Source organism: Barbus barbus, assembly GCF_936440315.1.
Source record: "Barbus barbus genome assembly, chromosome: 1".
In the NCBI taxonomy this organism is placed as follows: Eukaryota; Metazoa; Chordata; class Actinopteri; order Cypriniformes; family Cyprinidae; genus Barbus; species Barbus barbus.
In genome coordinates this window covers 32,169,917-32,185,774 of record NC_136729.1, presented here as the reverse complement: position 1 = coordinate 32,185,774, position 15,858 = coordinate 32,169,917, and the positions used below count along the sequence as shown (strand labels likewise).

The 15,858-nt window shown below is 36.3% G+C and overlaps 1 protein-coding gene across 2 annotated transcripts in view; it reads right to left on the bottom strand.

Moving 5' to 3' along the window:
* The window catches only part of LOC306864004 (histone deacetylase 8), a 33,717-nt gene extending 18,018 nt beyond the window's left edge, over nucleotides 1-15,699 (bottom strand). The window contains exons 1-9 of one of the 2 annotated variants that reach the window (XM_079407652.1): nucleotides 15,463-15,699; nucleotides 14,954-15,006; nucleotides 14,714-14,844; nucleotides 13,460-13,601; nucleotides 13,082-13,194; nucleotides 12,239-12,316; nucleotides 10,571-10,679; nucleotides 10,284-10,456; nucleotides 6,286-6,380 (exon numbers count right to left, since the gene is read on the bottom strand). In XM_079407652.1, coding sequence (XP_079263778.1) covers nucleotides 6,286-6,380; nucleotides 10,284-10,456; nucleotides 10,571-10,679; nucleotides 12,239-12,316; nucleotides 13,082-13,194; nucleotides 13,460-13,601; nucleotides 14,714-14,844; nucleotides 14,954-15,006; nucleotides 15,463-15,576 — 1,008 coding nt within the window. In that variant the 5' untranslated portion in view covers nucleotides 15,577-15,699. The remainder of the gene's footprint in view (nucleotides 1-6,285; nucleotides 6,381-10,283; nucleotides 10,457-10,570; nucleotides 10,680-12,238; nucleotides 12,317-13,081; nucleotides 13,195-13,459; nucleotides 13,602-14,713; nucleotides 14,845-14,953; nucleotides 15,007-15,462) is intronic. The other variant, XM_079407651.1, reaches the window with a different exon arrangement.
* Between the last annotated feature and the right edge of the window lie 159 nt (nucleotides 15,700-15,858).

The following is a 15,858-nucleotide window of genomic DNA, read 5'->3' as shown; positions in this document are numbered from 1 at the left end:
GTCTCTAAGTGTCCTATCATAAAGGTGAGTTCAGGTTTCTTCATCTGACCTTTTGAACTTTGACCCCTTAACTATCAACACCACCCAGCATCCATTATGGACTTCCCCAAAGCTCATTTCCAGCATTTATTCCACTCCAGAATTCTGGGAGCCAGCTATTTCCCAGACGCAACGGCACAAAAAGTCCCACCCACAGAAGATGATACAGAGGCCATACTAGTTGTTACTATTGTGGCGTCACAAGTTTTCTTCAAGATGGATGAGATTGGAGTGGTTAAGGAACACTTCAAGACCTGTTGTCTCCTTTGCTCAAAATTCATAGTTGACAAAAGCTTTATGAAATCATAAGCTCTCAAAGCATTCCCTAAATCCCTGAACACATCACTGTTTTTATCATCATCTTAAGTCAATAACATGGGCGGACAAACAGCATCTACTGTCTGAAACGCTTCCATTCTAGATTGTTCAGTACGTGCGGGCGGTAATGAGTCAAACCCGTGCTGACAGTCTGTCTGTCTCACACTTTATAGTGAAGTACCAGACCTGGTTGAAAGGGCAAAACTACAGACAATGCAAACATAACATTGCTGGCACTCACAACATCCTGCTGAACTTGCTGTGAAAAACGTGTGTACGTGCATTAAAAAAAGACTTCACAAATGTAGTAACATTGAGACAAGAATATAAACCAGCTGAACTGTGACACTATGGGTCAATACAAATCAATTTGCAACTTCCCCGTCTAAAATGGTTCCACATTCACACATCTTTACTTTTCTCAATAAACACCCAGGTTCTCTAAAAGGTCTGTGCTGTCTGTTCCTTTTATGCCTGGTGGGGTCTTCACCCCCTCCTCAAGTTATTCAGACAGCACAGAAGACCTTGCAATCCCTTTAGCACTATATGACTAGCGTAACCACAGCTGTCATCATGAGATTGTGTTCATGTTAGCTGTCTGAGCTCATTAATGAACGATACACCTGTAAACTCTAAGGGGGGGGGGGGGGAGAAAAAAATCAACGTCTATCTGGCTGACTGACTGCAGGGGGGAAACAGAGCTCTGGGTGTTTGTTATTTCATTGGGCTGTGCTGAAAATAACTTGGCAGAAACAAGTGAAAAAAAAGTTTTTGAAAAAAAAAATGGAGAGGATATACAGATGTTGACTGGCCACAGAGCAGTGAGGGCCGTTTCCACCCGCGGGCTGAGCTGAGTCCCTGATAGCACTCGAACAAAAACACAGCAAATTTCCTACCACTCGCTGATAAGATTTGACCAGAACAAAGCCACACGTTCCCAGTCTAGCCAAACTGGCCATCAACAGGAACTTTTTGTAGATCTAGCATTTTCCTGTCCTCTTAACCAATACAGATGAAGTTAAATGTACAGTATAGTTCACCCAAAACTGCGACTGTTATCAATTACTCAACCTCTTGACATTGCAAATTTGTATTAAAAGATATTTTGAAGAATATTTGTAACTAAGCTGTTTTGGTGAAAAACATCTTAAAAGAAGATGGTAACACTTTAGTATAGGGTCCAATTCTCACTAACTAATTCCTTACTAGCATGCCTATTAACATATTGGCTGTTTATTAGTACTTTAAAGCACATATTGTGTATGACCATAATCTACATCCCTAATCTTACCCAATACCTACAAACTTAACTACCTTAACTGTTAATAAGCAGCAAATTAGGAGTTTGAGGCAAAAATCATAGTTAATGGTGTGTTAATAGTGACAATTGGACCTTAAAATAAAAATATATTTTGAGAATTTTATTTTTTTTGTTCCACTAAAGAAAGCAAGGCATACAGGTTTGGATCAACATGAATTTCATTTTTGGGAAAACTATCCCTTTAACTTTTTCTATAACAGCCATTTAGATTTTTGCCAGTAAACAACGCCAAGTTGTCAACTGTACAATCTCCATTCTTGTTTTAGAGTTTCACCTCTCTTAGACAAGAATAAAGCTTTAGTCACACTGAGAAAGTCTGCAACACTGGTTCACCCTCAGGTAAAATTCACTCTCTTACAGTAGGTGTTGCTTAAACAGAAGTATCACAGCAACAGTAAACAAGAAGTTTCTACGAAACTAGATTTGTTTATCAAACAACAGAACTCAAAGACTTATGTATTTTCATTTCAAATGTTTTTTACACCAATACACGTTTACATTTTCATCTGGAACAAAATATGTCAACCCAGAAAAGATACTGGTTGAAAGGGTTCAGATTCTTCATTCTTTTGCACTTTAATCTGCTTAAAACATTTGTTTACTTTAAGCATTTTATTGTGCAGCGTTATTATTTTTTTAATGTTCAAGGTTCTTTTTATTTGAAAAAACTTTTAATAATGAGCACAACAATGAAGTCTGCTTACCTTCTCAACCTGTATTTGTAATGTAATTCAGTACCATAACTGCGATCGCTTCAGCTCAGAGAACTTTTATACCGTCATATGCATATAGTTCTAGATCAATCAATAGTGTGAGTTTAGGGCAGGAGTGATTTATTGAATAATTACAGTCGTGCACAACAGAAAACGTGCCTGGGAAACCTCTCTGGAATTCCATTTGGTGTTATTAGTGGCACAAAAATTACACACTTCACCTTTACGCAACAACTTTAATTACATACATCCCAGTGACACAACAACTTTAATGCCACAGCATCTCAGAGACTTGCATGTCTCATGATGTTAGTCACCCTAAAAGGTAAATAACTCACTGCTTCTGTTGGTAACTGTGTGTCCATAGATGCTATCACAACATCGCAATCAGCAAAATCTTGTCTAGGTTTGTTCAATGATTTAATCAAAATCTGTTGAGAGACCGAAGAGAGATGCATTGTTGGTGCAAAAGGGTCGTCAAAAAGTATCTGGATTGACACACCGTTGTCTTGCATTAAAAGGAGACGATGGTGCCTATAATGCCAACAATGGTGTTTATTTAGACCAATATCAGGGTTGTTTTGGCCCAAGCACCACACAAGCTTTTCCAATTCATCAGCTTCTTAAAGAGAAACAATTCAGGTCTAAATAAAAGGCTCTGCGTTTTTTTCTGGGACTCTCCCTTGTGAGAGGACGGTCTATATTAGCCTCACTTTTTCATCTCTCTGTGTCTGTGACAGGGCCTGAATGAGGTCGTTGTATGCCTCCACTCCAGTCTGTCTTCATTGTTTGCAGTCCTGGCAGGGCAGAACCCAGACTGAGCCGCCTCAGAGTCTCAGCAGCTGGACCGGCTCGAGGGGAGAGAGAGAGAGAGCAAGCGATATTACACAGGTACAAAGTGCTTCTTGTTCCACCTCTCTTTTCCCAGCTTCTTCTATACTGCAATACGCTTCCATCTTTTTGTATACCCCCATTGGTGGATGCCTCTCTGTCTTTTAACAGCCTTATCTCTCTCTCTGCCTCTCTCTCTCTCCCATCTTTGTCTTTATGGACTCACACTACAGTTAAATAGTGTTTTGTTTGGCTGGGATGGACACACAATAGCAGTGCTGGTAAGGAGATGGGGGTTCCTCTCTCAAAGAGGGGAGGAGAGAATGTTTCATGCTTTGAAAAGCCGATGGAGGGAACAATAAAGGAAAAGAAGCTATAGAGAGAAAGAGGAGGAATGAGAAGGAGATGAGGAGAAGGAGTGGTGGCCCTAAAACTCGAAATATGCTGTGGACCGGTAGAGTTCTTAGGGAGGGCTGGTTCATATGGCCGTCATATGGAGAACAATGTTTGGGACCAAAAAATGCTTTCACCATTATAAAGAATAGAATAGTTATCAGGGCAAAGACCATAAGCAGACCACACCAAGTACACTGACTGCATTGTAATGAACTATGAATACCAAAAGTTATAAGGTTTAAATTATAAAAGGTTTTAAAGTACAAAATATTTTACAAAAGATTCTGGCAAAAATTGCGCCAAAAAGGTGTTGAAGGAGTGAAATATACAGCTTTACTGCCCATTTGTCAATGGTTTTGAGGTACTTTTTGTACGGTATTGACTGAAGATTATTTGACTTGAACTGGGTGAAGTCTGGACAAACACTCTTGGAAGGAATAGTGAACAGTTTTCAATTAAAGTCACAATGGACAATAAGCAGTTTGGCCAACACTGACAACCAGACCCGAATGAACTCTGCATCACCCAAAGAATATGAAGAGAGAAGAACCAAGAATTTATAACAAGGATTTCCAAAGTTACAAAGCACATAAAACTATTTTTTAACCACTAGGTAATTACTGTATATTTTCCCACATATTTCACAGCATTCATTGAATCAATAAGGCAAACAAAAAATATATATACGGTTTAAAAGTTTGGGGTCACTGAGATAAAGAAAGAAACTAATCCTTTTATTCAGCAATTGTTTTTCAAATTAAGTTGATCAAAAGTGAGAGGAAAGCCTTTCAAAATCTTACATAAGTTCCTAATTTAAATAAATGCAGTTCTTTTGAACATTCTATTATAGTTTCCAAAAAATATTAAGCAGCACAACCGTTTATAAACCATATGTGTGATAAATTAAGAAATATTTCAGTAACGCTTTAGTATAGGGAACAATTCTCACCATTAACTAGTTGATTATTAGCATGCCTATTATTAACATGTTGGCTGTTTATTAGTACTAATAAAGCACATTCTGCATGACTGTCATATTCAACAGCCCTAATCCTACCCAAAACCTAAACTTAACAACTAACTTACCAACTATTAATAAGCAGCAAATTAGGAGTTTGAGGCAAAAATCATAGTTAATGCTTTGTTAATGGTGAGAATTGGACCTTTAACTAAAGTGGCCAATATTTCATAAGCACCAAATTAGCATATTAGGATGACTTCTGAAGGATCATCCACGTCATTAACAATAAACGTGGAACACACAACTATAATACACTATCCATTCACCACACTCACTAATTTTATCTTTATTTTCTCATTTCTAATTTGCACATACTTGACCTGTACATACATAGTTGTTTATATTATATATTGTGTTTGGCTGCTTTGTACATTGCCTATTTGTATATTATTCTTTTATTATCTGTGTCCTGTCCTGTTGCTGTCTTTCTGTTGCACTGTGGAGCTTCTGTCACTACAACAAATTCCTTGTATGTGTAAACATACTTGGCCAATAAAGCTCATTCTGATTCTGATGTGACATTGAAAACTGAAGTAATTACATAATATAATTAAATGATAAAATTGAAAACAGTTATATTAAATTTCAATAATATTTCACAATATTGCCGTTTTACTGTATTTAAGATTTACTGTTTTTTTTAATAAATGCAGTCTTGGTGAACACGTGACTTCTTTCAAAAACATTTTGAATGGTAGTGTATAAGTGAAATCCATTTCATACATTTAAGAGCCCTTGAAAAAAACTGGCCCTAGTAAAACATCCAATAAAAGAAACTGTAAAATGTACTAAATATATGTAGCAAAATACATTTTATTTTGAATGGCTCTCAATGGAGGAGGCGGCTCCCAGTTACTCCCAACAGGGGTTATTGACTTCTAGAGCCAATTACAGTTTGACATCATTACATAATAATATTGTAACTTGTAGTGCTGTGTATTTTTCTTTTAAACAAGACAGTGCAATATTTTGTAAGTCATCCAACAGAAAAAGAAAATCCCTGATTAACATCTTGACGTATTCTAGAAAGCTCAATTGTATTAATTTTCACAACCATCACCAACGAACACCCTGGCGGTTAGCTACACTGCTTTATTTTGGTTGCTTGCCTTGGAGAGGTCAAAGGTCAACATGACACAGAAGGTCATGTCAGCTGAAACAATGGCATCTTTTATTGCGGTGACCATGAAAGCGCTCTCTATAAACATTAAAAGACCTTTGTGAGTTGGAAGAAAAGAGCGATATCAAACTCTCCCAGACCAACCAGAAGGCCTTTCCAGCCCTTCATGTCTCCTCAGAAGCTTCTCAAAAAAAACATGAAAAAGCTCACTCAGAATTGGGTACACACATTCTCTTTCTTTAAGGAAAGAGAAAGAGGAGAGAGGGGCATAAACAGTTGAGGAAAGAAAAGCACAAGTCCCTCTCAGTCAACCAGTAGTGACAGAGTAGTATTGTTAAGACCCCTTCACTGGTGTGCACACGCACACACCCCTCCCTGCTCCTGAATCACATGAAAACAAACCTGGTTATTGAGAGGTGCTTGGACATCTTTGATTAGACCGGGTGACTCAGCAGGAATGGAAGAGGAAGAGGAGAGAGTGGAGTTTTATACAACTGTTGAAAGAAGAGAGAGAGCGGGGTCTCACCTCGTGGTCCGGGATCTCAGAAGACAGAGTCTGTCCTAGGACGGTCCCCGTCAGATAGGTCCAGCAGCGGGCAGTATTGGCAAGGTTATAGCCGCCTGAGAAGGACAGAGAGAGGCAGATTTGTATATGCAGAGAGCGAAAGAGAGAGAGAAGGGCGATTGAAGTCAGCAAAAGGGCTTCATTGTACTAGTGTAATTACTACCTTTCATCTAGAGCTTGGCTAGGCAGGTCAGCAGCTTAGAGCTCATTTCAAAATGGGCTAAAATCACAAAAGTTCACTTTCTTCTCTCAGCCCTACCCCCTGGCCGTAACAACACACTAATAAACTTTTTGGCCGAGTCAGAGAGCTGGCAACAAGGACAGAAGATGTAGTTGTCAGTGTTAAGGCATGGAGGGAAAACAAACCTAGGCAACACTGCTGAATACGTCTGTCGACGTAGGTTTTTAGTTCACCAAAATGAAAACGCAGTCATCATTTACACACACTCAAGTCATTCAAAATGCAAATGAAGATGCATTTAATAATAGTCATTTTTGCCCATCCAGTGAAAGTGCATGCAACCAAAACTTGCATGAATAAGTACAAAAGGATAATGTAAACGTAATCCATATGAATCAAGTGGTTAAACAGAAGGAACAGATTTTATTTTAGTGCTGTCAAATTATTCATTGAGATTAATCACATCCAAAACAAAAGTTTGTTTACATAATATATATAGGCTGTGTGTGTACTCAGGGATTGAAATTAACTTTTTCACTCACCAGCCAATTTGGCTACTAAGTTTTTAAAGTTACCAGCCATTCATAACTTCTACTAGCCAAATAAACCCCAGAAATAAACCAACAGCTTGAGGCTGTCTAAACTAGATGTGACAAAGCGGCCGTTGCAAATCATTTTGTGTTAGGACTAGGGGTGTGCGATATTGACAAAAAAAAAAAAAAAAAAAAAAAAAACTCAATATTTTCTGGGATTTTATCGATAAAGATAATTAGACGATATTTTGCTGAGCGTGTTATTGTGCTGGTATCTTAAGGGCTACTGTGGACAGCTGACTCCTAAAGTTTTTGATATTCTTCATATTCTGTGTGGTCAGTTCACAGCAGTGATAGAAATTAATCTTTTCCAAAAAGTTTAGATTGATTTTTACCTTTTATGGGCATTTTTACCTTTATAAATCCATTTTTTTCTAAAAGTGTGCATCATCTTTTGAGTCAAATATTTACATTTAATCACAATTATAATAACACTACATTTAGGCTGTTACTAAAACTAAATCAGTATCAAAATTCATCTTTGCAGAAGTTGCATATGAAGTGGCATTTAGATGTAGTATGTACACATGCTAATGCTGCTTAGAGGGGCAGTTACAAACGCAGGGCTTGAAATTAAGCACTCTCATGTGGTTGTCCTTCGCACAAGTACATTTGTCATTTACTTGTCCGAGTATAAATATTACTTGCCCGGAGAGAGATTTTTTTTTTTATAAATTGAGTTATAAATATTTATTGTAGTTATACAAAACACATTTAATTTAGTTAGATTTTTCTTTTTAAATAAATTGAAAAAAAAAAAAAGTGTGATAATACTATTATATTTACTATTATAGATTATTCAATAGAAATACAATTATTTTATATTGAACTTAAAATATAATGCTAATATTTACTTCTTTTTTTATATATGAATTTAGAGTTCAATTTAATCATTTAATTAGTATAAGAGACATTTGGGCTGTTACCAAACAAATGAAATCAGTATCAACAAAATTCATCTTTGCAATGTAGAGGAAACACAGACGCTGCATCTGAAGTGGAATATATATATTTACCCACTGTTAATGCAGCTCTGAGGGACATGGAATGCTTAAATCTGCAGTTACAAATGAATAAATAATGTTTTGATTCATAAAACGTTGAATACGGATATTTGAAATTTTAAAAATAAAAAAAAATACTGTAAATGTGAAATTAAAGTCACCAATAGGTGACATCAAGTCACTGTTAATAAGTGGGTCATTGCGATTGAACCGAACCATTTAAACAGTTGATTCATTCAGGAACGATGTTGCTCAGAGACGCAAAACAGTGCTGTGGCTGTGTTTGGAGTTATTTTTGTTGGTGAAACAGAGCAAAAAGAGGAAATATGGTGTCTAAAACATAAGTCTCTTAATGTTAACTTCTTGTTTATTGAACTGTAATAAAATTTGTAATCTTGATGGTTTTTAGATAAAAAAAATATGGCGCTCGATCTTCGTGTGATATTGTTTAACTATATGAAATTATGCCCCATATCTTGAATTTTCTGATCATTCTTCATGCATTGTAATACTGAATCATGCAGTGAAAGAACACACTCACAGGTGAGCTAGTCTAATCTAGACGACCTTACGTAATGTATGCATGCACTCTGTAGGTGTGTTTTTATTCTTGCAATATACTCGTTAAAACAACAATTACGAAATTATCGCAAACGATATCTTGCACACCCCTATAACAAAGGCTATATCATAAATAAAGGCAGTTATTATTGTTTTTGGTATTGACTTTTTCAAGTTTCTTGTCCGATTGGGCAAGTCAATTTCTCCTTCACTTGCCCGACCAAAACATTTACTTGTCCCGGACAAGCGTTAATGTCAAGCCCTGAAATGCATAAATAATGTTTTGATATTTTAAACCTGAAATGATAAAAATGAAAAAATTATATTTGAAATTTTAAAAATTAAGATACTTTAAATGTGAAATTAAAACCACCAGTAGGTGGCAGCAAGTCACTGTTAAGAGAGTCATTGTGATTGAACCGAATCATTTAAACGGTTGATTCATTCAGGAACAAAACATTGTCATGTTGCTCAGTGAACTGTCAGAGACGCGCTGTGTTTGGAATGTTTTTTTGTTGGCAAACTAGTGCAAAAACAGCCAATACGGTGTCTAAAACATAAGTCTCTTGATATTAACTTATTGTTTATTGAACTGTTGTATAAAATCAATAATCACATTTGTAACCATGCTGATTTTAAGAAAAAAACAGCACTCTTCGTGTGATTTTAACTATATGAATTGATAAATTTCTAACCCCCTTGTCTTGAATTATTTGATCATTCTTAATGCATATTAATACTGAATCATGCAGTGAAAGAACGCACTCTAAATGCATACACGGGAAAGAGAAAGAGGAGAGGGTACACTAAGTTAGTCTAACCAGACTTCATCACCAAACATATGCGTGCACTCTGTAGGTGTGTTTTGTTTTTGCAATATACTCAATGTCATGATGTCTCACAAGTTCAGTATTTGCGCTAAACCTGAACTTCCCCAAGAAATTAATGAGTGAACAAATTACAAAAAGTAACCCGCCAAATTGGCAAGTGATTTGACAGCCTTACCCACAGCTGATTTTTACCCGCATTTGGCGGGTGTTAATTTCAAACCCTGTGTGTACTGTGTATATTTATTATGTATATATAAATACACAGATATGCATGTATATATTTAAGAAAAATATAATGTTTATATATTAAATGTATTTATATATAATATTAATTATATGAATTTAAATGTATGCATGTAAAAACATGTAAATATTTTCAAAATATATACTGTATGTGTGTGTATTTATATATACATAATAAATATACACAGTACTCGCACATAGTAAACAAACTTATTTTGGATGCGAATAATTGTTTAACACCACTATTTTATTTCAGCTTTTAAATTCAAATTTAACATTGAACAATCCATGAATAAAAGCAGAACATGGATTAAGCCGCTAAACTACTTTTCTGATCTCTTTATAAACTGTGTGAACCTTAATTTCATTTGTGTGGACTTTAAATGGATGGATAGAAATGATGAGGGAATATTAAAAGAAAATAAAATCCTCCTTTGTGTCCAAAAGATGAACGAAAGTCTTTGGAATGACATGTGGGTGACTAAACGATGATATAATTTTCATTTTTGGGAGTGTAATACAATTCAATAAAAACAATGACACAAACCTCCTCCTAGAAGCAGAGTGGGTAACTCCCAGTCCAGTATATAGTTCAGACATTTTCCAACTCCAATGGGAGTCATATTGAAGGAGCACATGGGGTCACCCGCCATGGTGTCCGCTCCAAGTTGCATCACAACTGCTTCAGGGTTAAACAGAGCTTTGACTTCCTGCATCACACTGAGAGAAAACCCCAAAAAGAAATGTCCATGTTTTAATGACACTGAACCATGGGGACAAACAAAACATTGCAAGGAACTTGATTAGATGGCTGGTCACTGGCTCTTTACAGACCTATTGAAGGTCTGGCAGTACCGATCATCACGAATGCCATCCTCGATGGGGACATTAACAGCGTACCAGCGTCCTTTACCCAGCCCAGTGTCAGTCACATCACCTGTGCCTGTGAAAGAAATTATAATAATAATTATAATTTATAACCTAAATTTGATCTCTTTGAAGGTCATTTATATGACGGATAGAACTGATGGGCCAGTATTAATTATCTACATGGAAGTCTTTGAGCATTGATGTTGTCATTTACAGTGTTGTTTGGGTCAGTAACATCTTTAAAAAAAATAATTTCATTTAGCAAAAATGCATTAATTTGATCAAAAGTGACATGAAAGACATTAGCCTATAGAAATTATATATTTCAAATAATAGCTGTTCTTTAGATCTTTCTATTCATCAAAAAATCCTGAAAAATGTTTCAGTTTCCACCAAAAAATGCGAATAGAAAAAACACTGATAATATGAAATAAGACAATAAATCAGCACATTAGAATGATTTCTGAAGTATCATGTGACACTGAAGACTGGAGTAATGGCTGCAGAAAATTCAGCTTTACCCTCACAGAAATAAATTACATTTTAAAATAGAAAAATTATTTTAAATTGTACCAATATTTCACAATATTACTGTTTTAATGTATCTTTATCAAATAAATGCAGCCTTGGTGAATATAAGGGACTTCTTTCAAAAACAGCTTACCGAACCCTAACTTTTGAATGGTAGTGTACTGTTCAGATGAAGCTGTGATATTACATACTCAAAATATATATTCTTGCTGCCTGCTTATTTGCCTAATCATAATTATTGAACGATTTTTAAACCTATTTTCATGATGTGCAGCCGTTAAAATTTAAGCAATGTTTACTTAAACCAATTGTACAACATGAAAAACTTTTAATTGTCGTCACTGCACCACTGCTGAAACTGTGCAGGGGATTTCCAGTTCCCAGCATGCTATGCATGGAAATGGACTGGGAAAGAAATGTTGAAATGAAGTGCTATTTTACATGTTTTTGAAGAAGAAAAATTGGGGGAACTTGCTAGTGTTTAAATGTTCTGTTATGTTGGACTTTCGGGTATTACCACTGCGGTGAAGAACAGAGCATGTGCTCAGCCAGTGGACAAGCTAAAATAAAGACTATGCTTTACTCAAAGGGCAATTACTGTGCAGTTTTTTCTGCCAAAACCATACTGTTTGCATTGTACTCAATTCAGTCAGGTTTCAGCTACACGCATCCGAATAGAATGGAGTTCGTGATTTTATTTTCATGTTAAGAACATCAATTTCAAGAATGCCCACATATGAATTAATATGAATTCTGAATGAGTCATTTGTGAAGATCACTTGGCAACTGTGTTTGGCAAAAACAATCCATTAATAAATCATTACGTAAATAATAATTAAATGCCGCCTTCTTAATCTTGTCTTCATAGAGCATTTGCCCAGTTACCTTTCCAAGCGCTATTGTTAAACTACTGAAGGGGCTCTCAGAGTCTCCAAGAAGCCACAGAGCTCCAGTCTCCATTATCAGCTGGGTAATCAGACTCTGGGCGCTGGAGTGGAGCCTGCAGCTCAAACTCTGGCATGGCTTGAAACATGACTGTCAATTAAAGGAATTAAAAGACCTGCTGGTCTTCACTGAGGCGTAGAGGCATGCCGAACTAACCTGGGAAGAAGCCAGGAGAGAACTTGTGCAGAGACACTGTCAAGACTTTAGAGGTGAAGCTGAAAGCGTCCTCCACACCTGGAGAGGAAGCAATGCAGAAGTCCACTTAAAGGGAACGATATTAAATTAGGTTTGAGTAAAAGCTTAGAGGAAGTGCCCTTTTTCATCGATGGATTTGAGAAATAACCTGAGCTGATAACAGATAAACACAAACAAGAAATGTCTGGGTCAATAACAAATAAAGGATTCTACAAAATTACCTGGTATAAAATGTTTGAAAAACTTTCTATGAACAAAAATTATATAATATTTTTAAAGATCTTAACACACAGTCATAAGGGTATAAAGTGGTCCTTTCTATGATAAAATGTCTTGTTGTATGTTGTTTTTTCCACATGATTTTAATTTAGTGGACAAAGACGTTTTAAAATATTTAAGCATTTTGTTACAATTTTTGTTTGTTTTTTAAGATATAAAAAATATTATGCAATACTATGTGATAAGGTTTTTTCATTACAATATCAGGACAGTTGTATCAACCTAACATTTTACTTTTTTACGTTTGATGTTTAATTTGGAAATGTAAAAAAACGCTTATAGAAAAGATGCATTGAAACCATTGTGTGTATGGACTGCATTTTTTAAATAAATTTATTTAAAATTTCTAATAAAATTAAGTGTCATGTCAATAACCCATCTAACATTTGCTCTCGGTGTTAATGTGAATTTGGAAGTCAGATATAAATCTAAAGCCAATTTGTGGACTATGTGTGGAAAAGCAGCATGTTAAAAGCTATTAACCACAACAGGCTGTTATGGTTATTGTCATGGAAGTGTTATTACCATCTCCATGGTGAAGGTCCACATCCACATAGAGAACTCTCTCATACTTCTCGCGCAGTTTGAGGATTCCAAGAACAGCGTCATTCACATAACAAAACCCAGATGCCTCGTCCCTTATATAACAACACATATTCAATCAGCTGCTCCAGTGACCCACTGAACAACGTCCGACACAAACATAAGCATTCATCTACAATAAACAAGCTTGTATAACAACCTTCCGCAATCAAACTGTAACATCAAAATTTGAACTTGGTTTAAACTGCAAAGCATGCAGATCATCTTAGTACTTATGTTAAAGATGCCACTGGCATCTCAATGATTGATGTGGACGTGAAACACAAGAGGGTGGGCACAAGGCCTGTTGTGCCGAATTACTTCTTGGCGTGATGCCACCCTCCGGCCCAGTTGATGGCCACATCACACTTTCCATCCAGCAGATTCTGGGCAGCAGTCAGAGTGGCTCCTCCAACGGCAGCGGCGTAATCAAAAATACCCTCCACCACCGGACAGTCATAACCTGAACAAAAGAGAGCGACAAGAGGGGCGATTGATAACACAGAGGGACAATGGGATGGTGTGTAGAGAGGAAAGTGAGAGGAAAGATAGTGACAGAGAGGGAGAGTGAGAAAGAACAATAAACACTAAGCTACATTAAAATAGATCCTTTGGCAAGAGCTTTATTTCGCCCTCAAAAACAATAACACTATTCTCGATCTCTGGAGATTAGTATGAAGTGTCAGTTTGTCAGTCATTTAAATTACACATGGCTGTGATCCAGTACAAAAATTATACACCGATTGTAATAACTGGAAATCTGAGAAAGATTCAAATGTAATACTGCCCACTGCTGTAAGCAAGAGGGAACTGCATACACTAACACAAGGGACTCTACTAGCTTGGCTGCCCAAAAGTGTATAGACACCCATTTCTAACTCAGAGGGTTTCAAACTGGGGTCTAGGGATCACCAGTGGGACGAAAGGGAGTGAAAGGTGGTTCCTTGAAAATTTCCGTTTATATACGGTAACAACTGTATCATTTTAAATCAATTAGATCAATTAAATGACTTCTGAAATCATGAAATTAAATGTGATTGTGTCTATTAACCATAATTTTTAACAGTAAGTATACCAAAATACCAAAGCCAAATTAGTTTGCTCACTGAATGTTTATGGCAGTAGTTCTCAGAGGCCCCTCACTTTTCAAGAAAATAGAGTAGGTGACTCCTACATATTTTGGTCCTTCTGCTGTAATTTTTTATTTTTAACTTGAAATATCACTTCAGGGTTATCATCATTAATTAAACTGTTAATATATATATTTTTAAATTTAATTTTGAACAAAAAAAAAGTTTCTTTTTACATAAAAATATATAGCTTTAAAGCTGCTTTTATATTTTAGGCCAGGGGTTTGTTATATTTTAGGGGCCTTGCAATAAAGATATTTAAAACACCTGCTTTATGAAAATTTGAGCAAAAGTCATGCAATTGCCTTTCAAGCCAACATCAGCAGCACCTCATTGATGCTCGTGTCAAAATTCCTGCAGCCAGAAACAATAGTTGTCCACATACTCTAGGCCATGTAACTTAGCAGAGTAATCATGGGCCTAATCGTCTGAATTCAGGCCTCACCCAGTCCAAAGTCAACAGACTGAGGATCATCATTGTCCCCATCCTGGCTGACCTTGTGCAGGTGCTGTAGGTAAGAGTCTGTGTGAAATACGGCCATATCCTCTATTGAAGCCACTTGTGGCTTCACCACCCTAAAACACACACAGTTTCAACAACACAAACATCAGTTAACATTATTTACATACAAGAAAACACATTTAAATACTGAGAAATTGTCAATTACGCATAATCTTCACACACCTCATGTATTTTAATAAGCCATACGCCTCAATTAATGAATGCACCATACTCGCCTGTGAGAGAAAGAGAGAAGAAAACCAACCATATAACCTTACTCATCTATTGTTTATGCGTTCAAACAATTACAATTGTACCGTGATGGTTTCAGATAATACATTCAAGAATGTGTTTTCATATATTCCATGGTATTAGTTGATTAACAAATTCTTGTATTCTATAGTCTAGAGCAGGGTTCCTCAAATCTTACCCTGGAGGACCAATCTGCTGCAGAGTTTAGCTCCAACCCTGATCAAACTCACCCAGCTGTGATTTTCTAATGATCTTGAAGACTCTGATTAGCAGCTCATGTGTGTTTGATTAGGGTTAGAGCTAAACTCTGCAGGAATGGTCCAGATTTGAGGATCCCTGGTCTAGAGCAAACATGTTCATGTCTCTATAATATTCAGTGTGAAGCATCTGCATGAAGCCAGAGGTGTGTTGTGTTTGGGAGTGTGTGAAGTTCATCTCACCCGGTTTGGCACTTTAGACAGCGAGTCGCATGTCTGGATGTACTCCGGACTGTAAACATACACCACGCTGCGATTTCTACTTTTATCATAATTACTCTCGCTTTTATCACTCATTTAAAACAAACTATTAAAATCAAAGCACCTCATAAATCGATACAGAGCCTCTCAGTAAGCTCTGGCTGTTTCGACAATGAACGCCGCGACAACCAAACGTCCGTTATTTCAAAATAAAAGTCCGTATTTTAAACAAGAACCTCTGCTCTCATCAAGATACTGAAATTATATTTGGGCTTATCTGATAATCTGATTATCTGAAAAAATAAATAAATAAAAAATTCACAAATGTCTGGGTTATTCAATCAGTAAAATAATTTTATTTAAATGTCATTTTCATTA